Source organism: Camelus ferus, chromosome 6 (genome assembly GCF_009834535.1).
Source record: "Camelus ferus isolate YT-003-E chromosome 6, BCGSAC_Cfer_1.0, whole genome shotgun sequence".
Classification (NCBI taxonomy): Eukaryota; Metazoa; Chordata; class Mammalia; order Artiodactyla; family Camelidae; genus Camelus; species Camelus ferus.
The window spans coordinates 55009715-55035259 of NC_045701.1; the positions used below are offsets into that span (position 1 = coordinate 55009715).

Here is a 25545-nt window from a genome sequence, read left to right on the forward strand (position 1 = left end):
CATTACAGATTAATGTTGGCGGATATACTTACCAGGTGTGGCATTATGATAGTACAAAAATATAGGGGTAATTGAAACTTACATTTGTAAATTGTCGTGATAAAGGTAAAAAAAGAAATCTTTGGGTTCAGTAACCTTGATAGAAACACAGCAATTAAGAGCAGAGGGGGACCAGTGACTGTGAAAATAGGCTGTTTTTCTTTTCTAAGGAGTCCTTCTTAGATGAAATTTATGTCAGTTTTTTCTCTGTAGCAAAGGAAATATATTGCCTATTCTGAAATAGCTGGTTTGGGGTTTTGAGTTGTTTTTGAGATGTAGACCTTGAACTTCTGCCTGTCTTAGAATGAGAGTAGGGGGGAAAAATTGAGAAGAGTGATTTTTTTTTTTAAGACAGAGGAACTCATCAGAAACCTTTGTAAGAAAGGTTATGAATGCAGCATTTCTGAGGGTCATAAGGGTGTGAGTGACAGAGTGGGAGTGACACAGCCTCATGGGTGGCTGGGACACTTTTCAGCATGCCTGTCATGGGAACAAGTTACTATTTTCTGAATGCTGACTTTCTAGACGCTGTCTCGAATTCATCTAACTTAAAGGCCAGGACTTAGTAAATTCACTTTACTTTCTTTATTCCCAAATGCCAACTTATGACCTGTGTGGATAGGTCCTAATGGGCTCAACTTGTGCTCCATCTTATAGGCTGAGGAGCCCTGATGTCTTTGAAAAGCAAATCCCCAGGATTCCCCCAAAATGTAAAGGTCATGAAACTTATAGCCGCTGTTCCTTACCAACCATGTGTCTTCACTGAAGTGCTTTAAGGACCGTGCAGGCATGTGGAGGGCATCTTTCGATGTGGAACCTAGCCGCTGTTGAAGGATGCAAAGCAGGCTGAGCTGCACACCACTTATGGATGTCACAGCTGCTGGCAACTGCGAGACATTTAGTCCCGCTGTTTGTATCGAACCGTTCTGAGTATTTTACCCAAACTCGGCCATCTCTGTGCCTTCCGAGACCCATACATGCTCCCCACAAGTGTGGAAACCCTCCCGGAGGTTACCATGGACACATCCCAGGATGGACAAGGGAGCATGCCCTCAGCTCCACCGGGACCAGAGACCAAGGTGCCTTCTTTCTTTTGCTCAGAGGCTGGAACAGAATTGGGTTGTTCATTCCACTCTGGCCAAAAATAAAGACAGCCTTCAGTCATCTTGATAGTGCTGCTAGACTTCGGTTCTTCATTTTCCAAAGGCGTGTTTTCCTTTTCACTTCAACACTGAAGAGTTAGTCCCTGCTCCCTCCTAAGTTGGCTCCTCTCTCCTTCAAAGACCAGGGAGGCCATTATATCTTGGAGATAGAGAGTTGTTTGAAGTCAGCATGGCTCTCCGTGGTGAACGGGAGCTGCTCTTCCATCCACGGGTACCGGGAGCACCACAGGTGAAGCTTCTCGTGGAAAATGAGGCTGTTCATGTTTTATGGTTCTCTCTCCAGGTTCTCTCTTCCATGCCTGACTCCCCGCCCTTTACATCACTTTCCATATATGGGCTCTTCTGCATTATTGTTTCCAGCTTTCTCTCTTGTAGGGCCTCCTTGTTTGTGGGGCAGGTGCTGCATGGCCTGTTGACCTGCATAGCATTGGTAGCCATTCCAGCAGCAGGCACTTGAGAAAAACAACCCACGTTCTAATTGGAGCCCAGCTTCTGTGTGAGCTGTTGTCTGCCCCACAAAACCTCTCTGTGGCTGACTTATCCAAGCTCCAACCATTAAATAGAAACCAGCATGATTGGAAACTTGATCCTATCAGTAAAGATCAACAGGTGGACATAGAGCATATAAAAGATGGGTGAGAGTGGAAAGTGGCCACAAGAAGATCAGCCACTGTGGACTGCAGCAGGACCCAGAGGAGCTTCATGAGGAAGGACCCTGGGGCACGGGGACCCACCATCTGTGCATGGATGGGGCTACTTTCTCCCAGAAGCCTCCAGCCCACCCTTCGCCTTTCTCTCTTCAGTTTCCTTCAAGGGCTTCTCTTCCCACATCTTCCCCTAAAAGCCTGGTGCTCCTGGGGGTCCGCCTTGGCTCTCCCCTCTTCCCAGTCCATGCTCTCTCCCTGAGTGAGCTCACCCACTTCTGCAGCTAAAACAGCCATGTGCTTCTGACAAAGCAAGTGGTTCTCCCGCTCAAACCCCTCTTCAGAGACCTTGACCACTTGATTTCTCCACCTGGATGGCTCCAAGGTGAGGACACTCAGCCTGCCTCAAGTAGAGTTCACCACCTCTCTCTTCTCACCCCACACCTGCTGCCCCTCTGTATCTTTTCACCAAACTTGAATCAGGGGATCCTCTTGGGCTCCTTTCTCTTCCTCTCTTTTCTTCCTTGAGCTTCAAGTGCTGTCAGTTAAGAGGATGTCAGCTCTCCTCCTCTGCCACTCCCTCCCAAGCCATCTCCAAGGGCTTGGACTCATCTCCTAGCCTCCACTCCCACATCCTCCAGTCCAGCCTTGACGTTGACAGCTGTCATCTTTCTCACATCCTCATCAGACTGTGCCACCACTCCTCAGACTTCAACAATTCCTCGTCACCCGAGATGAGCTCAACCCTCCTTGTTTCAGCATTACAAATCCGTCACCCCGCCCCCACCTTATTGCCCCACCGTGTTTCTAAGCTATTCTCTGGCTTTCACCCAAGTCTTTGCTTGGTCCAGAATGCTCTCAGCTCTGTGCTTTGTTTATACACTTTTCCTGCTTCCTGAGATGGCTTCCTCCTCGTGGTCTGCCCAGTGACTACAGGACTAATGCTACTGTGAAGCTATCCCTCACTCCCTAAGGCAAACCAAAAATGCCCACCCCACCCCCTGGAACTTTGAGTAGACTTAGCACTTTCCCTGCAAATTTTATGATTTTTTTGAGGCAGCCATTCTTTCTAGATTAAAAGTTCCTTGATGGCAGGGACATGCCTGGCATTCAATAAATGTTGAGTGAGCAATTATTAGGATGCCTACACTTGGCAAGAAAATCAGCCCCAGTATATAGTAAAAACATCTTTATCTTTCTCACACTGCATAAGAGAGTGACTTTCTAGTCTGAGACCTCCGTCGGCTTATCCATCAGAAACAGCCCAGATGACGCTAAACTGCTGTGTGCCAGTCAGAGGCAGGAGCCCAGGAGGCATGCATGCTTTCAATCACATATCCGCTGCTCTGAGGAACACCCCTGTGTGTCTGTGTCTCCAAGCCATAGCCACAGCTTTGAAGAATAAGAGAAGAAGGTCTGAGGTTATGTCAGCTGGTTCTCAGCTTTGCATCCAACCATGTAGCATCTGGACCATGGGAAATTATCTGAGCTTCTAGTTAGAATTTGTCCCTGGCCATCGTCTTACAGAATCTAGCATCCAAGTCATTGGAATTCCTGGCTTGGGAGAAGTGAATTGGTCCAGGGACTCAGTTGTCTGGTTTGTTTCCCTCTTAGTGGAGTTTTGTTTTAATCCTTGGCAAAGGAAAGTGCCTTGCCACCAACAGGGGATGAAAGTTTAGTAGGCTACTTTCTTAAGAACTGGGATTTCCTCTTCTTTGTTCATCGGTTTACGTTACAGGGGGAGATGGCACGTGGCACTGAGCTAGGCACTGAGATGCTGGCTTCAGGACTGGGGTCAACGTGCCTGCCCAAGGGACATACGGCCAAGGAAAGCCTGTGTTTCCCGGGAACATATCTGGAAATAACTCTTCAGGAAGGCCTCGCTCACCATGTTCTGAAGTTGTGTAGGAGCCTTTTCTAGGAAAGCGATTCCCAGTGACCTGCATTTTGACTAAATGAGCAAAGCAGGCTCTTCCATCCTTCTCACCAGGGCAGTTCTTGTCGTCAAAAATACTTTCATAGACAGGAACGAGCACTGATTGGACTGAGACGTGCCAAGCCAAGATTTGCACCCCACTCTGCCCCATTCTTAAAACACCATGTTGTCACCTTGGCTTATAAAGCACCCAGTTAGCAACGTGATTTAGTAGCTCAGGATTCTGTCTGTTTCATCATCAGTGGATTTTGTGTGATTAAGCTGTAGGGCACCCAGTGAAGATTTAGCCCAATGAGGTGGCTCCATCCTCTTTTGTGACAGATTGTGCCCAAGCGTGGCATTGGGTTACCCATGCTTCTCTGAATCATGATCACTGAGTTGTCTGAGCAGCTACTTGGGATTTTCAAAGATGTAAACAGCAAACGTGAAACCTGGTGACAAAGCAGAAACATGCCGGTGGCCTAAAAATTGGAACAGTATTTATTTGCTGCTCACTCTGTGGAAGTATTAGCATTGTTTTAACAGCAACAGAAACCTGGTGGAGAATAAAATCTGACCAAGTGGCTCCAGGATGTCGCAGGAGGGAAGCGGATGTCCTGGGCTCTTGATCTAACCATAGTTTGAGTTGAGGAGGATGGAAGGGGTTGGTACTGTGTGCCTGGGGAAGCCCTGTCTCTTTGTGGTTAATGATGGTCCCAGAGGGATTCTCCGCTTGTCACAGTAGAATTAAGGGTCTCCATGTACAGAATCTTGCCTGAGATGACTGAGTCTGTTCTTAAAATGCCATTGGATATCCAATCCTGTTTCTCCAGAAATTCTTCTTCTTTGGCCTTGACATGTCTGCAGATCAAGGAGTAACCTCACCAGGCCCACTCTCCCCTCCTGTATCTTTGAGTTTCAGGTGACCATCTCATACCCACGTTCCCTAAACCTAGGTTCCACTCACCCAGGAGGCAGGGCCTGATTTCAGAGTGAGCCAGGCCTCTTTAGTCAATCCCAGTTAACTACTCTAAACATTGAAACATTGGAAGCTTCTCACTTATTTTGTAGTGTTTGTGATCTCTGTCAGTGCCTCAGATTTATAAAGCACTTAGCAATAGACAGTCTCTTGCAATCAACACGTTTACTAATAGATAATAATTCATAGAAAACATGAGTAACATTTGTCCAGTGCTTCAGCATTTCTAACGACTCTGCAGTCACTGCTTATTCTTATTCAGCCCTCCCATTGATGGTGGGCTATCTGGTCCTCATTTTACAAAAAGTTGATACAATGCAGGAAAAATCTGGAAACCTGGCAGCCTGGTTCTAGTCCCCATTTTACTACGTACTTGCCCTATGATCTAGATTTAATGACTTAATTTTGCCCTCTGTACTATAAGTCAGGGGTGAGGGAAGATGATTCTAGAGACTTCTCAAAGATCCTCTGACAGCTCAAAACTCTGAGTTAAAAGAGCATGGTCAAGAGCTTTGTTTTAGTTGTATTTAGCAAGGTGGTAATTCTCCTGTGGATCTTCAGTACAGTTACTATTTAATTTTCCTAATTCTAGAATCCCAAACTTGGGACTCATCTGAGGTGTGCTTTGGAATTCCCATTGTCCCATAGCTTAGCCCATCTTTGGACCTTTCAGGTCCTGATAGGTGGTTGACATTCAACAGTAAGGTCAAAGACACATGCATCCAGATGTATGCCTTAGTTTGGAGCAATGACCAGGGTACGGACACACATACACACATGAGTGATGATTTTGGAGTCCAGGATGCCCATATTCCCACAGGGGTCTAGGAAGGCAGAAGAAAAGTCAAGCTAAGAATGGCAGCAAGTCTACCCATGGGGTTCTACTGCCGCCCAGGTTTTTCCTATCACTGCAGAATTGGCAGAAACAGCATATGGATATCTGCATTAAACCTAGAAAGAAATTATCTTTAGGATGAAGACTCATCACATTTCGTTTAACATTCTAAGTCAGTTCTTTCCAAATCAACAGTGAAGTAGTCTGGCTAAAGCAGTGACTCCTTGCCCTTTTTGGGGTCATGAACCCCTTTGAGAATCTTATGGAATCTATGGATGACACTCTGTGCAGAAAACTACCCTTATATTCACAAATTGGGATGTAATTTTAGAAAATTCCTGTATGCTCTGAAGCGCATGGACCCCAAGTTAGCAATCCCCTGGTGTACAGTAGAGTGAGGAAGCCCAACAGTGGGAATATCAGAACTAGACCAAGACTTCGAAGTCCATAATTTGCTGCCAAAGTTGAGCAAGTAGTAACATAAAGGTATTTTTTTCTTTTTTTTTCCTCTGACCACCACCTTCTTCCCCTCTCTCCCCACATCCCTTGTCGTCTCCCCCCTTTCCCTCTCAACTTCTCTCCCCATCTCTCGCACATCTTGCACCACAGATGTTCCAGCCTGGTTAAAGAGCCTCCGCCTGCACAAGTATGCCGCGCTTTTCTCCCAGATGACCTACGAGGAGATGATGGCCCTCACTGAGTGCCAGCTAGAGGCTCAGGTGCGTGCTCACCTGACCATTCCCGAGAAGGTGCCCCAGGGAGAGCCTGAAATTCAAGTTCAAAATAGACTTTGTTTGGACCCATACCTATACCCACCTGGTAGCTCGCCTTGTTCAAGGACTGCCAGGTGCTGGCCAGCATAGCATGGTGATAGAGGCCTTCAGGGTCTAGTAGGAGTTGGAAGACGAGCAGGTAACCCCAGGGCAAATGAGAGTGAGACAGAGTGTTACACAAAGGGTACGTTCACTCTCCAAGTTCAAGGTTGCTAGGGAGGCATCAGGTCATCAGAAGAAGTAACACTGACTGAGACCTCAAAGTCTGTGTCCCTGCATTTGTTTTCCTTGTCCCCTCCCTTCTTCAGCCAGGCCAGGGCTTGTTTGTGGGATGACAGATTGGCTGTCTTTAGTCCAGTCTGGTTACAAACCAGCTAACTTCTAGTAGTTAGCAGAAGCACCAGGTCCTATCTCAGATCTTCCCCAACACTTGTCCAGAAACATGTTCAGACTGATCTTAGTTGAAATGGGCAGAGTTATACAAAATATTGCCACCTTACCACCTTGAGTAACACGGGACAGGCATTAAGAATGGGTTTCCCCAGGGCTCAGATGTCAGTTCCTTTCTGTGTGCCCTAAGAGGACAAAATTCCTCCTTCCTTCTGTGGAGGCCAAAGTCCAGGCCAGTCAACAGAACCCCTGAAACTAAGCATGTTTCCTTCCATGCTGTGCTCGAGTAAATAGATCTGACCGATGTCTTTGTTTCCCTTGTTTAAAATGCTATTTGCATGTTTTAAATTGACCTCAGTTTCCTTTGAGTGGTGTTCTGAGAATTAATGGTCTGAAGGACTATTAGTATTTCCCCTGCAGGAAGAGGAGATGGTACCATTTGGGGTACCGGCTGGTCTGGACCCCCACCTCCCAGCAGATGGCTGGTTTCCCATTGCATATTCAGCGCCCGCAGTTAACCTCTGCAGGCCTGGCTGAATACCGGTATTGAGATGTAATGAGACAAAGCCCAAAGCCACTGCACGATCTCAGAGAATGAAAGGCCCTCCTTTCAACCTCCGAACACTTCTCCCACCGCTGTTTGGATCTCGATCGCTCCTTGAGATCCCCAGGATGGGTGAGAACTGCTTCTAAGAGCATTCTTATGTTTGGGTCAGAGTTGAGAAAAAAAAATCTCAGTCATCAGTTGTTCAACTTGAGGGGAAAAAAGAAGAAGAAAGAATTGACACAGAGGGCAAAGCCAGAGGCCAGAGTAATTTAATTCCCTTGAACCCGAAGCCAAGGCCAGACAGAAACAGGATCTCGAAGATTGGCTTCCGAAGTCACTTGAGTCTTAATTTTCCTAAGGAAAGGAGGTATCTCTGGTGTTCCCATCTTTACCTTCTTTAAAAGAAATTTTAGGAATATGTGCAAGAAGTCACCGGAAGTTTGTATTAGAGACCTGATTTGAGAAAGAACCTTCTAGTTGGAATTTGCAATTTCTCTAGTCAATAAACCTTTAACTAAATCCTTGGGCTCACCACTGCTACACAGTTTTAAGAAGATAAAATCCATAACCCTAACTGTGAATCCTAAGCCTGTACCTCAAGTGATGCCTGAATTACAGGTTTAAACTCTTCTCTATTCTGGTTTTCCTTATGGAGACCTAAGAGGGGCTGAGAACCGACAAAACCACCCTATGTTGTGTGACACCAGGTGAGAATGGTACTAGACTTGATGTCTTCTCAAGATGGGTAAACATAGGAAAGCTTTGAGGAAGCAATGGATATCTGTATGGGGTTGGAACCTTCACAGAAACTGGGAGGGACTGAAATGATGAAACCTGGACACAAGGAATCCATGTGTGAGTTAAAAATGATCTTTTAATACTGAAGAAATTTCATGCTAGGTGGGATAACTGGCTGTTCCCGCCTTGTCTCTCTCTCTCCTGAAGGTCATAGCCAAAAGACACAGGCAAACGTGTAGCCAGATAGAGTTAAAATATTTAGTTAGAAGAGGTTGATGACAATGGAGTTGAAGAGAGAGACAAATGGATATTTACTAGTCTGCAAACATGTGAGAACCCGGAAGACAGTAAAATACTAAATAGCTTCCAAGAATCTCTAAGCTGATGCTCAAAAATATGTTTTTAAATTTAACTTTTACTTCATTACAGAATGTTACCAAAGGTGCAAGACACAAAATTGTCATCAGTATTCAGAAGCTCAAAGAGAGACAAAACCTCCTGAAGTCTTTGGAAAGGGTAAGTTATCTCCGGGTGACAGACCATTTCCACCTTCATTGTGGGAAAATGGACCAAAGGAAATTCTCAATTTAAAGTGTCATTGGCAGCCCTTCTAGAGAATATCACGCTGTTTCCTTATCAAAGTCAGAAAAAAAAATGAAATGATCTTGAAGTGGAGTTTCCTGCTTATTACGTGTTTCCATGTAGCCTGATCGCTGAGATGGACTGACTGGCTCCCTGGGTCCAGGCATCCCATGACTGGCCATCCCAGAGCTCTGAGAAAGTTCCCTTCTGCCACTCATACATTTGTAGAGATTAGGGAGGTGTTCAACCCGCAAGGAGGCTGAAATCTTGACAAATCAGTGTAGGGAATCTGCAGGTGCAACTCATTCCTGCTGTCCACTCAGGAAAGGAGCTGGTTTTGAGAAAAGCTGCTCCCAGAGCGGCAAACACCAACAGGAAAACTGCAGGCTTTAACAGAGAGGCACAAAATCATTTGGCAGGTGAACAGAGTAGGCTCTTGAGGGAATAATTTCAGGCTTTAACGTAACAGAATGGGTCCCTATAACTCTGATAGGAACCATCCCAGAAATGCAAAATGCTGAAAAATAGTTTATTCCATTGTTAAAAGCAGTTCATCAGCTGCTACCATCCCTTTTTGTTTGCTCCCTAAGCACCTTCTCCTCCTGTCTTTGTATCTGGATGTCACCCTGGTAGCGAGGTCATTTTTAGGAATTGGCGACTTTATGACTTCATCTGAGGTCCAAAGGAGAACAGGCCTTGGTCCACACACAAGTGAGCCGGTGCTGCCTCTGCCCAGCGTGGGGACTCTTGTGCATTACTGTCAGGAGGCGGTTGGGAGTGGTGGGTGGGAAGCCCAGTAGGTATGTGCTGCCTAGAGAGTGTGAATTGTAACATCTTCCAGTGATACCGGGGTTCCTTTGGAAGGCAGCAAAGTATTGAGGCAGGTGAAGCTAAAAGCAAGTTTTGTGAGCACATAAACATTTTAATGTAGTAGGATTTTTTTAACTTATTGATAAAGATGCATGTGAATACGTTTACATACAACATATAAAATTATACTTGATGTATATCATATAAAATATAAAGTAATTTATAGAATGTGCATCTATCACTTTACAAGGAGGGTGGCTTTTAAAACATCTGGATGGAGAGACAGAGGCTACTCATAGGCACCTGTGTATGAAAAGCCCATTCTTATTTAAAGTGAATCACAAACGACAAGTAACCTATCCAACAGAACCTGAGGTTATTATTGTTCTTAATTTTATGCCAACTCCTTTACCAGGCAGCTTGTCTAACAGGATGACTATTGCCATTTTTATATAAGAAACAGTTCTTTTGGGGGAGCATTCAAAAGGCCAATTTTCTCCTTAAAATTTTCTCCTTTCACACACTCCTCTGTTAAAAGTACAGAAAACATTTCGCATAAGGATTAGATTGCTAAGTGTTCAGGCAAAGGAGCAATGTTTTCCACCCGTATTTCTGGAGCATCCCTCCAGAATTCACTCATGTCCTCTGTCACTGAGGACACGCACCCACAGAGGTGGACCTGCTGTGGGTGCCCCTTCCTGCAGCCTGGGCCACGTCAGCACATGGCACCACCAGGGTGGCAAGGTGGCTCTGGGGTCCTCACACGCCACTGACTTTCTGTCTCGCCTTTGATAAGCAGTGACACTCTCTGTGTCCTGTATTTCACACCTAGGATAATACTGACTCCACAAAGTTGCCTTCTCCCTCGGTTCCCTGGAATGGAGTGTTAAAAAGATGACACATAATACAGTCGGAAAGCAACTAATGGCCAAGAGGAAAGCATAATGAGTTTATCCAGTGTGACTTCTTTGTGGGGAAAAGCTTGTGGACCACCACGATGAGGTCCCTGCAGAGAACCCCAGTCCAGACACCTGCCCACCTGTCCCTTCAGGAGCTGGTGGTCTGCGGGTGGGGGTGAAGCTCTCCTGAGCACCCACTGAGGACTCAGCCTGTTCTCTCTTCTCGGGACCCATGTCTCTCCTGCTCTTCAAGGGAGAGGGTGGTCCGTAACCTGCTCCCACGTAGGCGATCTACAGACTCAAATCAGCCATTTCTCTGGCATTCCCAGACATCCTCAGCTGATTATGCTGTTGGAAGCACTGTCGTCATGCCCTTGCCTCCAACAGCATTCTTACCTCACATAGAACCCGGAGATTTCTAAGGAGATAGCTGGGACCCCGCCCACGGTGAGTTCATAATCAGTTGTCACTGCAGATCAGCTCTCTGTGCAGAGCGCTTCCACTCTGTTACTGAACACTTACCAAGCAGCTGCCTTGGACTAGACTTACCCTGTCCACTGGAGGCTACCCTGCGAGGAATTCATGGTTCCTGCCCTTGGGAAGCTCAGGACACGGATGTAACAGATAGATGTGTAGTGGTGCTATCACAGTCCAGTGTGATTGGCGTCCTCGCTGAGGCCAGCGGGGCGTCTTCTTGGGATGAAACAGACCACTCTGCTGTGGTGAGGAGGGACACCAGCGAGGAGCCGCTGCTGGCTGGAGGGCTCGCCGGGACCCCACAGCCTGTCGTGGTGGGTCCTTGAGCCAAAGCAGGGACCATGTGGGTGAAGAAGGATAAGAGTCATATAGCGGGACTGCAGGCATTGGCAGGAGCTTCGGGCTGGCGTGTTGGGCTGTTTGGGCACAGAGAGTGTAGGAGGAGTTGCTAGTGTAGGAGAAATGGAGTTGAGTCGGATGGATGGAGTCTGAGGTGCCTGTGGGACGCCCAGGCAAAAATGGCAAGCCAGTGGCCAGAAGAACAAGTCTGGAGTCCACAAGGGTTTGAAAGACTCCCGTGTGGGCCATTTGTGGTGGCAGTGGCAGTTGGTCCCCCCAGAAGTACACAGTGAGTGGTAAGAGCCGAGGACAGACCCTAGGAGGGGAGCACCAGAAGATCTGGAGGAACCGGACAATGACAGAGCCCAGAGGGTCAGAGGGTGAAGAGGGGAATCCCACCAGGGGCCATGGATGTGTCACATACGATGAGGACTGAAAACCGCCCCCTGGAGTTGGCCACCGGCAGGTCACTGGTAGCCTCCATGAGAAAGGTTTCAGGAAGATGGAAGGGGACAGAAGCGGAAACCCAGGAACCAGGGACTGTGAATGGCTGTTGAGGCCATGGGGTGCAGCAGTGCAGATGTCTCAAGATATTTGGTGGGAAAGGGAAAATGAAGATTAGAATGGTCACTAGGGCAGGTTTTCCATCATTTATCTTTAATAATGAAAATGTTACCATGTGCTTTTATTTACTGTCCTTTTTCAGTGGACTCCCATACTGTGAAGCTGAACCATCCTCTGCCGGGAAGCTGGCATGGAGGAAGGAGACACACGCACATGCACACACACACACACGCACGCACACACTGCTCCCTGTCCAGGCAGCAGACTCACACTATGTGGGTCCTGGGCACTGTAAGCATCTCAGGCTGAGGATTCTGTCGTATTTGTTTTTAGACCCCAGTGTCTAACAGTGCCCAGCCCGTAGGGAGAATGGATTTAAGTAGACACAGGAGTCCTGTGTATTGTGAGAGAAGTCAGTTCTTCTGACACAAAGAGAAGGATGGGGCCACAGGAAGTTGCATAAGTGCTGGGGACACCACTGACTGCCCAAGCACGCTCTCCCAGATAATCTGCACCTTGTTGCTGTTACGTGCCCCTGGAAAGACTCTGAACCAGTCTTCCTCCAAGACCTAAGAAAGCTGGGCCAGGAAGGCTGGTGCGGTCAGACACTAGCTGCCTTCCCGCTGTGCGCACTGAGCGCACCTGCCTGAGCGGCTTACAGTGCAGCAGGGACCAGCCATCCCATTACTACTCGCACATGAGCTCCTTGGCTTGGCACAGCCGTTAACGGACAGCTTCATTTTTGCCTCTTTGTGTTCATAATGTCGGGTTATATTCATGATATGAAGGACCAGTGGAAACGTCAACGTGGAGAAGTCATTCCCCCAGCTGGGAGAGGATACCATCCGGGCCATTTCCTAGCTTCCTTCTCAACTTGGGTCCTCAGTGCTGAGTTCTCTAATTTATTCTGAGAGTCAGGAATGTAACCTGACGGTCATGGTGGTACCCCCTGGAGGCTAGTATAAGCAAGGATATTGCTAACTGGTCATAAGCCAAGTGTTATCTTTGAGACAGTGGCTTAAGATCAAAACCAAGCCAAACCAAACTCTGAATGAGTCCTGATTAAGTTATGTTTTCAGAAAGTGTCCAGCGTTATTCATTTTGTTCATGGTTTCCTTTTTAGTGTGGTTATCCCCAGTGGAATAAGATAAGATTTGAATTTGGGACAAGTGTATGTTTTCTCTTTGAAGGAGTTCAGCTCTTAGCATAACCCACATCTCCTTCCCCCATCACTAGGTACCTAAAGAAGCCTTCATGCTATGGGACAAGAGCAGGCAGGGGTTTGTGGCAGTTGGCACAATGTCCCATGCATGCATTTGCTCACCTCGGTGGTAGATGCCATGTGGGATGGCACGGCAGGGATGCACTTGGTCACCCAGAGAGGCCTGCCAGCTCTGCCTGCCCCGCCCCCTTTCACGGGGAAGCCTCATCCCTTCCCTCTCCTTTCCATTCTCCTCCCCAGGCAGGGCTGGACAAGGTGATCAGAACGCCCCACATCCCAGGTGCTGTCTGGGTGGCTGGCAGGAACTGGAGGACTTGAGGCAGGGGTCGCCCGTTGACACCTAGTTTGGTCAGGAAAGGTGGCAGGGGCTCTCCCAGCATGGATCAGCTAGCTTGCCTCCATCTGCCCTGCCCTGATCGATCACCAGGTCCAAAGTCAAGGAACCAGTCACATGACAGCATCAGACTCTAGGACAGGGCCAGCCCAGCACTGGGAGCAGGAACACTGGGAGTGACCAGGAGCACCCTGACTCATGCATCAGGCTTGCAGGCACAGGTCACGGGCTCGTCTCCCCACAGCGTATCTGCCAGGTTAGAAGGAAGGGGGTAGACGCTCTGAAGCCCTCTTCCTTAAAAGAAAAATGGACTCTCTCCCCTCAGATAGGCCAAATAGTGGCCCTGGCCAGGTTTGAGATGGTTCTGGTGGCTACTTAGCATTTAACTTCCCTCAGAGGCATGACTCAGTCTCTGCTAAAGGAGGTTCCCACCAACGACGGGGCGGGCTGTCAGTGTTTTGCCGCCCAGCGTGGAAGCACGCCTGTCCAAGGCTGTGTCCTCAGGTTTCCGCTTTCTGATTGATGGGAAGTCTAGTTGCAGAAATGACTGCATTCCATGAGCTTGTGTTCCTTGACATCATCAAGCAGTTTTTCTTGGTAAGAGAGGATCCCAGGAACGGGTTGGTATTCAGGCTTCAGGCTTTTAAAATTATGTTTTTGCTATTCTGGGCTCTCAGAAGATTAAATACTTCATTAGTAATCAGAGCCCTGATTGTCATGGTCTTTCTTGGGTCCTGGGGAGAGGTTTGCGCATAAGCTCTGGGCAGCACTGTGGTAGAGGGCCAGGAAAGACCCCCAGTCCCTGACCTCCAGCCACAAGCATCTAAGCCTGTTCTGCGCCTCTGTGAGCACCCGGCACATAGACAGATGTCTATCCGAATCAACTTTCATTCCTTTTTCTAATAAAATGCCCAGTGTATCAAACTGTATGCAGAAGGATCCAATTTTACTCTGTAAAGTTCTGTACATATTACATCCAGTCATACACATTGCAAGCACACCTTGTTTTATTGCATTTTGCAGGTATTGCTTTTTTCTTACAAATTGGAAGTTTGTGCAATGGTGTGTTGGGCAAGTGTTTTGGCACCATTTTTCCAGCAGCATTTGCTCACTTCACGTCTTCATGTCACGTTTCAAACTTTCCCAATATTATTATATTTGTTATGGTCATCTGTCATCAATGATGTTTGCTGTTACTATTGTAAAAGGATTATGACTCACTAAAGGCCCAGATGATGGCCAGCATTATTTAGCAATGAAGTATTTTTTGATTAAGATACGTTTTTTAGATGTAATGCTATTGCACACTTAATAGACTACAGCGTAGTTTAAACATAACTTTTATATACACTGGGAAACCAAAAACTTTGTGTGACTCACTTTATTGTGATAACTGCTTTATTTCGGTGGCCTGGAACCAAACCCACAATATCTCCAAGGTATGCCTGTATAGCATATGTGTGCATATACATAAAATAACTTATTTTTCTCTAGAATGGTCTCTCTAAAACATGTCACTCCCCTGCTCAAAGCCTTCCTGACTTCTCATCTCATGTAGAAGAAACTCCTGCATCCCCACCCCAGCCTGCCCACATGGCTCCCTGGATCTGGTTTCCTTCCCTCCCACCTCCCCGCCCCCCCCCCCCCGGCCCTAGGCCTCCTTGCTGTTCCTCGCACACCCCAGTCACACTCCCACCTCCGCGCCTCTGCCCATCCAGTGCCCTCTGCCTGGAGTGCTCCTTTCCAGGGACCTGAAACCAGTGCTTGGTTGGGTTCCTGCCCCAGTGCCATCCCCTCAGAGAGTGCCCCACTCCCGCCACAACAGCCCTGGCCTGTGCCTCAGTCCCTAGCACGAGGAATGTGCATCTCGTGGTAGGACATGAACTCCTGGAGGGACCCCTAACAGCTTTCCCACCTTCCCCCCATGCCTAGCCCCAGCACACAGCAGGTCGCAGCACCCAACTCATACTTATTAATTGAACAAAGAAGCTCATGACATGGAAACCTGCAGCTTTCCAAACAGTAACATCATCACAACCACCCGATGAGACAGGTACCACTGTGATCTTCATTTTATACACAGGGAAACTGAGGCACAGAGAGGTTAAGTCATTTATCCAAGGTCACAAAGGAGTGTCAGAATTTGAACCCAGGCATCTGTGCCAGAGTCTGTGCTTTTAACCACTGCCTGTGTTGCCTGTGTCATAGACTGAGTAAAGGTGTGAGTGAGCAGGTTCCTTCATCTAAAACAAATCATACACAGGACAGGAATCCAGCACATGGCTCTGTGTAACGTTGTTATACAGCTTCTAAAGCATATGGATGTAAACTATATGAATGCATTTTAAAGAAAGGCATAGAGGAAGCCAGGGAAGGAAATGTAACAAAATCATTTGAGTGGCCATCTCGAGATGGTGGGATTTTTCAGGTGACCACATTTCCCCCACTGTACAAGTGTGCATTTTCCTCGTTGTCTACCTGGGCTAATTTAGAGTGATAAAATTTTAAATGGTCATTCTTCCAAAGAACGTTCTAATGAAGGGGTCAGCAGCTGTGTGTCCTGTCCAGGAAGAGCTCGGGGCAAAGGAGGGGAGGCGTGGAGGTGGGTCCTCAGTTCCTCACCCTAATGGAAGCCTTCTCCTCTGACTGTCCAGGACATCATCGAGGGTGGCAGCCTGCGCATCCCACTCCAGGAGCTGCACCAGATGATCCTGACTCCCATCAAGGCCTACAGCTCCCCGAGCACCACCCCCGAGGCTCGCCGCCGGGACACCCAGGCCCCGCACCCACCCTCGCTGATTGGCCCTGAGAGCCAGAGCCCCGACTGCAAAGATGGTGCTGTGGCCGCCGGAGCCACAGCCACTGCCACAGCCTCAGCAGGGGCCAGCGGCGGGCTCCAGCCACACCAGCTGAGCAGCTGTGAAGGGGAGCTGGCTGTCACCCCCTTGCCGGAGGGAGATCTCCCGGGGCAGTTCACACGCGTCATGGGAAAAGGTACAGCCCACTGTTCCTACCTCCACTTCCCTCCTCTCCTCACCTCTGACCAGAGCTCCCAGCTCCTGAGGGGCTTCCCCTGGGTGCTGGGTAAACTGCCAGAGCATGTAACAAGCCCATTTTACAGATGAGGAAAGTGTGGCTCAGAGAGGTCCCAAGGCCTCTTCCTTAACGCTGGCTCCTTTCTCTCCTGCTCCCTCACACCAGGGCCTGCTGGGCCCCCCTAGTGGAGCACACTTCGGACCCTCAGGCTAAAGGCAGCCCTTCCCACATACCACACAAGGCACCGTGGCCATGCTGTGTGTGTCTGGAGGGCAGGATAGAAGTCACACGGGTAAGAGCACCCTTCTGCCTGGACTGCCCTGTGCCTTCCCCATATCTCAGACCCCATGCACACATCCTTGACCACGTCCGATACTAGGATCACTTGTGCTTAATGGGCTGTTCCACGAGAAATCTAGATTATTTACAAAATGTAGCGAATGCCAGTACGTTTCCTTTGGGAAGGGGAAACAATTTTTTTTATTGTCCAAAATTTCATGCCATTTTAAAGAACTGAGTTCTGACCAAAAGAAATGGATACCTGAGTCTTGCAGGTGCAGTGAGAAGCTCCCTGCAGTACATACCCTAAAAAGGGGCTTAAATCTATAGAAGTCTGTTTCGGAGGAGATGACTTGTAGCATCCCTTGGAGCTGAAATGCCAGTAGCTTCGTGGCCAGGAAGGGTCTCCTCACTCACCTCTTCACTTCCCCCCACCCCCAGGTGGGCTCTTCGCTGTGTGCGTGACCCCAGTGGGTGGAGGTACATGTGGGGGTGGTTATCTGAGAGCGTGGTACCTCGTCCCCCTTCCCTATGACAAGACTCACAATGGGCTCTGCCCTCAGGAGACCCACACTTCTCTGGCATGGCTTCTTTTTAAAATTGAACTATTATTCAACAAATTATGAAGTCAATTCAGGCTCAACATAAAAAAATTAAAGCTAAAATGGTGAAAGGTGGAACATCGCCCCCACCTCCACCCCAGGCTCTGCCATGTCCCCAGAGGTACCACTATAAACAACTTAGAATATCCCTTCAGAAACATTATAATTATATATAAGAACATAAGCATCCTTTTTACACACAAACAGGTCTGGTTTGTATGTCTCTCTGCAGCTTCGTTTTTCATATGATATGCTTTTAATACTTCTATCACTACCAAAGCACACCTTACACCTTATTCTTTTTTGAAGACGACTATTCCCCCGTAGACATAAACCACAATTTAACAGGGCCCCAGTTAAGAGACTGTGGAGGTGGTTTCCATGTTTTGTTATGACAAACAATGTTATACTGAAAATCTATGTGCCAAGACAGGGTATAAGTGGGATTCTGTGACAGACTGGTTATTCAGGAGTAGGGAGAGAAAGGAACCATGATGGCCAAGGTTCAAGCTTGATCCAATTGAGTGCATGGCTTTTTTACTTCTAATTGACTCTTTGTCCAGCCGTCTCCACTTGGCCTTCTAAACATTCCCATCAAAATCAGAACATCAAGACCTCTAGGGTTTTAACAGCATGGGCTACACTAGTGTGGCCATGAACTATCCAGTGAGTGTGTGTGTCCTCTTCCTGTAGGCTAGCTCTGCTCTGTCTCTCTGAGAACGTCCCTGAGCGTGTAGGTGAGCCTGTGTACAGATAAATATGTGTCTCGCTTTGAGAAAATCGCCCTCCGGTGACTGAGTAGCAGGCTCCCTGCTCTTGTGTGTGCCACACACCGTCCCACCCTACAAGGTGTGGCGGCCTCATTCATAAAACTATGGCAACCGCTCTCTGATCCTGGCCGATGGTCTTCAATGCCTTTGAACTCCCTCTCAAATGGGGCCTCTTTCAAAGACAGAGTTCAGGCAGCGCTGTGTTCTTCCTCTCCCAGAGTGTCTGTTTCGGACCGGGTTGCAGAAGGCTTAATATAGAATGGCATGCATGGAATGAACCGAAGGGGCTTCTCGAGGCGAGGGCTCCTGTGCTGACCAAGCCTCTGACTTCAGTGGAATGAGGAGCCTCCTGGCCTTTTTTGTGAACCTGACGTAAAGCCAGGCACACATACCTCTCAAAATATTGGTCCTGAAAGGAAGTCAGAGGCGGATCTCAGAGATTAGAATGGGTATGCACTTTTCTAATTCATCTTTTTTTTTTTTAATTCCCAGTGTGCACACAGCTCTTGGTCTCCAGACCCGATGAGGAAAATATAAGTTCCTATTTACAGCTCATAGACAAGTGTCTGATTCATGAGGTGAGTGAGTGACACGTTTCACAAACCTGGTTTTTCTCGTTGCATAGAAGTTGTTCTCAGAACTTCTGTGATGTGATCATTTGGGCCTCCAACACCTTGTTTTTGAGGTGTGGACAGCCATGAATAATAGCTCGGGCAGAACTCAGTGGTGGTGTCTTCAGACTAAGATGCAGCTTGCGTGTTAACGCTGGTGTCCAGATTCATCCAGACTGAGCTTTGATGTGTGGGTAAATGCCTGCGGGAAACTCCTGACTCTGGAAGCCTCCCCGAGGGATGGAGCCTGGGGTGGTTAACCACAGTCCTGCCACCTAGCACTGGGTGGTTTGAAACATTTTGTCTTTTGGCTCAGGGAAATTGGAGGAAGGCAGAGAGAAAGAGAGAACATTCAGAAGAAATAATGTGTGTCTGTGTGTGTGTGTTGTGTGTGGTTTGGTGGCTGTTATGCTGTGTTTTGATTTGAGATTTTTATAGCAATTGTTTTTAACCATATGTCCTTTTGAAGAAGGGCTGAGGCAGGCTGGGGCCTTGCCTCCCAAACTCTCAGAGCAAGTGCAGTCCTCACAGTGGAGCAAGGCAGGTCCTGGTCACCAGGGCACTGAGGGATATGTGGGGATGGGCAGCTGCGCCTCAGATCCAAGGCCCCAGTGGCTTCTTGGGTGCCCTCCCTCCAGAAAATTACAGAGACAAGGTCTAGGTTTTAGAAAACTTAGGACTGGATAAGCCTCGGGTGCTGAGGTCTTTTGGTCAGATTTTGATGTGAAAATAAGATGGTAAAGGCCTCCAAGTCCCCTTGGCTTTGCCGTGCTGGTAGCTGGAACCCCAGGAATCCAGTGGGCCCAGCGAAGGGAAATGCCCTGCACCTTCCCACCTCCCAGCTGCCCACTGGCTGTCTGCTGCTGGCCAGGTCGTTCAGTTCCCTGGGCCCTCGGCCGTTCTGTGGTCTGACTCTACCTGCCTCTCATGTACAGGTGTACAGTCTCCCTCTGGGTTTCCATCCCAGCCACTCCTCCCCGACCCCCAAAACCCGCATTTCTGTGATTTCCTCTCTCAGCACCATGAATTCCTGTGTGTGCCTCCGCCCAAACTCCCACTCACCCTTTTCCATGTCCAGTCCTGACACTGACTGCTCTCAATTGGGCCAGCAAAAAGCAACAGAAAGAAGGCAAGACACAAGGATGGATTTTAGCGCCCCTTCATTCTAAAGATGTTTATTAAGCTCCGAGGCCCTGTCCCTGCCTAGGGAGCTTCCAGTGGGAGGGGAGTGGGTGAGACCGAAAGAAAACAGGTCATCACACTTGTGACAATAAGGCTACCCTGCTTGCCGCGGAGCCCAGGAGGTGGGGTGAGCACCTGCCCAGAGCCGGAAACGGGGCATTTCCTCAGAGGGACTGACTCCAAGCTAGACCTGAAAGGCAAGCACAGTCTTAGTGGGAAAGACTCAGTAGTGAGGAGCCGGAAGGGAGTGGTCCAGGCAGAGGGAGCCTCCGGTGCTTGGAGGGTTCTGTGTCTTGCTGGGGAGGAGGGCTTTGGGGTCAGGCTTCAGGGGGGAACTGACCAGAGGAGCATTTAAACTTCTGAAAAAGCAAACCGGAACCCTGCTTCCTCTCCCACGCCCACTCTCAGCATTGAGCCTTCGAGATCCTGAAGGACAAGGTGCCTTCCACCTCGCCTCCAGTCTGCTGAGCCCAGGAGACAAAATAACGAGTCCTCCAGCTGCCTCCTTTGTCAGATGGTGCACTAGCTTCCTACTCGGTCCTCACTGGCCCCGAAGCTGTGGCCTGATGCCTCTTCCTTCCCTGCTGCCGTGCGTGCCCGCCCTGGGCATCCTGGCTTTCCTTTCTGCATCTTTCCCCCTTTTCCTCCCTGGAAGCTCTAGTGATATGGTGCAGATGACACTGTGTGGGCTCATCCTGTTTGCAGTGGAGGGACCTCTCTGATGGGAGTCAGGGCCAGAAAGGAGCTCGGGCCGTGTCTGCTTGCCTGAATTTGCATCAGGATGGAGGGGCGTGCACTCTGCTTCGGGAGCAAAAATGCCGTCCAAGACTTTTTATTGAGTTTGAGAAAGAGGAAACGCATTTAAATAATTTTCCAGACCCTCAGGCTGTTCTGTGTGTGCAGAACACACCCTCCCTGGGAGGCCCTTTCGAGGCTCAGCCTCCATCCCGGCTGAAGATCTGCGGGGGCTCCGAGAGACAGGGCTCTCTTTCAGAACCCCTACACGCTGTTCTTTAGCCAACTAGGAGAGGGGTGTTGACCACACTGAGACACCTTCCTTCCTCGCCAGGGACAAAGGAACCGACTTCCTAGAGCAGTAAAAGGAAGGGCAGGAAAGTTCTGAATTTTATTTCTGAGACAAGTCACTTTGTCTCCTGGATTATAATCCCTGGCTTCTTGCCTCCTCACTGTATTGAGAAAGTTCTGGGAAGATGAGCTCTTGCCCCCTTTAAAAGCCATGTAATCCAGCCACAAAGGCTGTAGGACATCTTCCTCTAGACAGACATATGGGTCTGGGCCTGACAGGGACAGAGGACTCGGAAGCAGCTGGCTGGCTGCGTCTGGAGTCTTCCTTCTCCTCCAGCCCCTGAGAAAGCTGTTGCCAGCTCCCTGCCAGAGCTGCCTGGAGCAGGCTGAGGTGAGGTCCTGGCATCCTGGCCAATAGCAGAGCTCCCACAACTGAGTGCTGTCTGCAGGCGCACAAGGAACCAGCTTTCAGAAATCACTCATTGCCTGCCACGGCCTCACTCCTCACATGCCTCCCAGCTACAGCTTCCGGGACCGAGGAGAACAGCCACACGCTCGGCACTGCCATGGGGCTCGCTCCTGTCCGCAGCCCGAATTAAATGAGCCTGACACCCTGGTGCCGAGTGAAAGAGCTGAGCTCTCTGAGTGGGGCGTGAGATTTCCCTCTTCTTGGATGCTCTTTGCCACCATAGCAAATGTCACAAAGGAACTAGTGTCCCTGGAAGTATTTTGAGTGCACAGCTATAAAGTGAACCATTTACTCCTTTGTCATCTGGAAACTCAGGCTGGCTCCGGACCAGCTCAAAATTGTAGTTTTGAGACCTTAAATTCATTTGTTGCAGTTAAAGGTGATTGTGGAATACCAAATGTGAAGAACATTCACATGCCACCACCAAAGTTCTCGCCTATGCAACCGAAAAACCCAGTTAGAGTGTCTGTGGGCAGTACGTAGTGAATCGTGATGGTGAGCCAGTCATGTTCTGGGTATTCTAAGTGCATTTCATGAGTTATTTCATTTAATCCTTACCACATCCCTTTGAGGGAAGTATTATTATCCTGAGTTTTTAGAAGGAGCTGAGTCTCAGAAGAACCAGACGTAAAGATGTGCAGGGATGCATCCCCTCCCCATTTGCATCCAGAGCCTTCCACTGACCCACTGGGCTGGATTTTCCTCTCCAAGTCATCCTGGCCTGCGCCCCTGCATCTTGTGTCCTCACTCAACATTTGTCTGAACAAGCTGGTCGAAAGCAGAATCTATCCATCCCCTTATTAGTCCAGCAGAAATGCCTGCCTTCTGCAGTTTTCAGAGGTACTCATGTATGGTTGGCCCCTTACCGAGCATCACCAGCAAATGAGAGGGACCACAGAGAAGAACCACATCCTCACCTTTTAGCCGTGAGACCATCTGCCATGCACCTTAGGGGTGTCAGTGCCTTTTTTTCTAACAGGGCACTGAGTGTGTTGGTGGAGTAGCTCCCTGATGACTGTCCTTAATGGCATGTGGCTAAGGTCACCCAGGAGGAAATGGTTTGCAAGTCATCAAGACCTTTTCCACAATGTAACTAACTGTCTTTTTTCTTTTGTTCACATCACTCTCCTGTGTTTAGGTCCTTAAAGATTAAATGTCATTAGAAGAAAAGTAAGCTGTCATTTTCCCCCCTCTGTATAAGCAATCTGTTTCCTTTATGGTCTGTTACTCTTAAGTGATAGTTTATGGCTACTTTAAAGTATTTCATGCTTTACTGACAAAACTACTGGGGTATATCTCCATCACTGTCACTGCTAATCAGTCAAATCTGATGGATTTACCACAGTGTGTGGGTCACAGTTCTAGGCACTTGACAGGAGATTCCTGTTGCACGTGTGGTCTTTGCCGTCTAGAACACCACGTGTTCACGGTCTACCTATAGCAGAATTCCCAGGGCACTTGTTACAAACACAGACTCTCTAGACTCCTCCCAGATCTATTAAATCAGGCTCTGAGTGTATGGGAGGGGGTTCAGGAATCTGTATTTTAAAGTCTCCTGGGGGGATCCTAATATAATATGGGTTTGAGAGTCTCCACCTTGGGGACTCCTAGCCCCTGTGAAGTCCTTCCCTGGGTCATGCAGAGTACAAAGTCTGTACACAGAAGAACACACAATATAGATGTGAGTGTGTTACACATGGGGCAGTAGGCAAAACGTCCCCAGACAGTACTTTTACTAGAAAAGACTTGAGAAGGCATGAGATCTACCCATTTTCCTAAACCTTAAACAAAATTTAGGTTGGGATTGGCTCACTGGGGTTGTGCAGAGAATGGGGCCCCTTAACTGGAGATTTCTCAGCAAAGCCCTATGACACAGTATATCCCACTTTCTGAAGCCCCACCGACCGCTGCAGGGTAAACACACACCATCGAGCAGATTGATTTTGGTAGTGGTTTAGCATTTCCATTGATTATGAAAATACAGGGGTCTGCAGATCCAGAGTAGTCAGCAGTCAATTTTGCAATTCATTCTTGGTTAATAAATAGAGTCCAGAGTAGATTCAAGGGAAAGGGGAAGGTGGGTATGGATCTGCCAGAAGTCAACGAAGTCAAGGGTTGTCAAAAGCTTCATGCATGCACCTTACCAGGCGCTTCCAACGTCAAATAACTTGACTTTTCAGTGCAGGCAGCTCCCAAATGAAACCAAGTGCTGTTTGGACCAGGTTGGAAACAGGTGAAGTAAAGGCAACTGCAGAGACTCCAGTGTATCCCCCTATTAACTGCATGTTTCTCCCTCTAATGCCAGGCTGCATCACCCATTAAAAAGTCCTGTTTGTTTTTGCAGGCATTTACAGAGACACAGAAAAAAAGATTGTTGTCATGGAAACAGCAGGTGCAGAAGCTCTTTCGGTCTTTCCCTCGGAAAACCCTTCTAGACATATCAGGATATCGACAGCAAAGAAAGTATGTTGGGATTTCATTCTTTGTAATACACAGTGGTTCCGATACCTCACCACCTGTTTGGGTTTCTGGGGCAGGACTACGCAGGGCATCATTCCTTTATCTACCAGGACGCCCTGTGACGAGTTCCAGATCACATTCCTTAAACATGGGGGGTTGGGAAGAGGCTATAGAGGGAAAGGATTCCCAGAGGAAGAGCAGAATGTGATCTTTGGCAACTCAGTTTACATGGTCAAAATGACGGTATTAGTCTAGATGGGCATGGAGCAGGGAGTGGGTGTGATTTAATGAATGCCTGCGAAACACTTGGTGGTTTATCCACAAAAGGGGGCTCTGAAAGGACAAAACGGGTTGTTCTCTCAGCACCTTAAGAGGTAGTATAATTTTTTTCTCCCTTCTTGCTGCAGACAAGCTAATTATAGTTGGTGGCAGGGTGAAGAGCCCCATGCTAGTCTATTTTGGTCTGAGCTGCAATCTAAGAGTGGAGCAGTACCATTCTTGATTTTTCATAGTACTTCAGCTTTGTGGATGCAGTTAAAAATAAGCCTCATTGTACTTTAGAACCCATTGCCTTAATCTGGTTTTAAATTGAGGAATCCAGTTGCATATTAAAGGTGAATTACAGTGACAATCTCGGGGAGGAATCACGGGGGAGGGTGGAGTGAAGCCTTGAACAATGACAGGGAGTTTTGGGGAGACAAGGGAATGATGATGCAGACTTGCTGAAACACCAACCTTCTATTTTACATTTTTCAGCAATGAGCAGATAAATAATAATTTTTTCACTTGCACTTAAAAAGTTCTGAATTCATTTCTCAGTGCATATATAGAAGCTGTGTCTGTGTTGTTAAAATGTTTGGCATTTATTTGCATAAGTGTGCCTTGGAACATCACTGCTTTATATGACTTAAGGGAGATAAGGCCAGCTGGAATTTGTGAAAAGTCTTCATTAAAGATTAATGTAAAAATTGAAGAGTTATCATATTCCAGCATATATAACACAGTTATTTATTAAACAAACACTTAGCATTTACTCTGTGCCAAGTGGGTATCTGGGCACTTAAGAATATTAATACATTTAATCCTTGCAACAACCATATGAGGTAGAGGTGCTATTATTAACCCCGATTTACAGAGGAGTCGGGAGGCAGTGGCATCCAGGACTTGGACCAAGCAGGCCAGCGCGAGCTCTGAAGTCAATGCTCTTAACCACAAGGATGCTGGACCACTCTCCTGGTCTCCAGCCAGTGTACAGAAAAGACAGTCAGGCAAAACAACACTCTATTGCCAGCTCCCCGGCCCCAAGCCTGTGGGGTTGGCCTCCCTTGAGGGTCGGACTGGACCATTTGTGCACCCTGAGGATTCCTGGGAGCCCAGATGAAAGGCCAGGCCTCCTCCTAAGCCTCCTTCTCCCCTGGAGCTGCCCCCTTCCCAGGCTCTTCCTTTTCTTGTAAAGGCAGCAATACTCCGAAGTAAAAGGAGGAAGTTCCAGACTGCTCTTGCAACATCGGGCCCTTGGGAGACAAGTTCCAAGAGGAAGATGGAACATAGAGGTTGAAGACGAAGATAGACCTTTACGCTCTCTGCTCCACCTCCCCAAAGTGCCATCCTCTGCCTCTGTCTGCCTTGCTTTGTTCTTGATCCACATCAGAGTTCCCACTAACCTTGACTTCTCTAGAGTGTTATTAAGCAATGCATGGACTAGGCTAACCCAAGTTTTGCCAGATTGGAGCCCTGATGGACCTCCTTTCATTGATTCGGTAAGAATAAATTCAATCATCGATTGTGGATGTTCAATTGGAAGTTCAATTGGAAGCTCCAGAAAATAATGTGTTCTCTAAGTATTACACCTGAGATCTT

At 48.0% G+C, this 25545-nt stretch overlaps 1 protein-coding gene across 5 annotated transcripts in view; it reads left to right on the plus strand.

The window, feature by feature from the left end:
* The window catches only part of SAMD4A (sterile alpha motif domain containing 4A), a 203578-nt gene that overhangs the window by 156480 nt on the left and 21553 nt on the right, over positions 1 to 25545 (plus strand). For all 5 annotated transcript variants that reach the window (XR_004320712.1, XM_032482073.1, XM_032482075.1 and 2 more), the window contains 5 exons: positions 6185 to 6294; positions 8453 to 8539; positions 15905 to 16244; positions 18430 to 18515; positions 23570 to 23688. Coding sequence is in view for 4 of the 5 variants with exons in the window: in XM_032482073.1 (XP_032337964.1) it covers positions 6185 to 6294; positions 8453 to 8539; positions 15905 to 16244; positions 18430 to 18515; positions 23570 to 23688 (742 nt within the window). In the remaining variant the exon portion in view is untranslated. The remainder of the gene's footprint in view (positions 1 to 6184; positions 6295 to 8452; positions 8540 to 15904; positions 16245 to 18429; positions 18516 to 23569; positions 23689 to 25545) is intronic.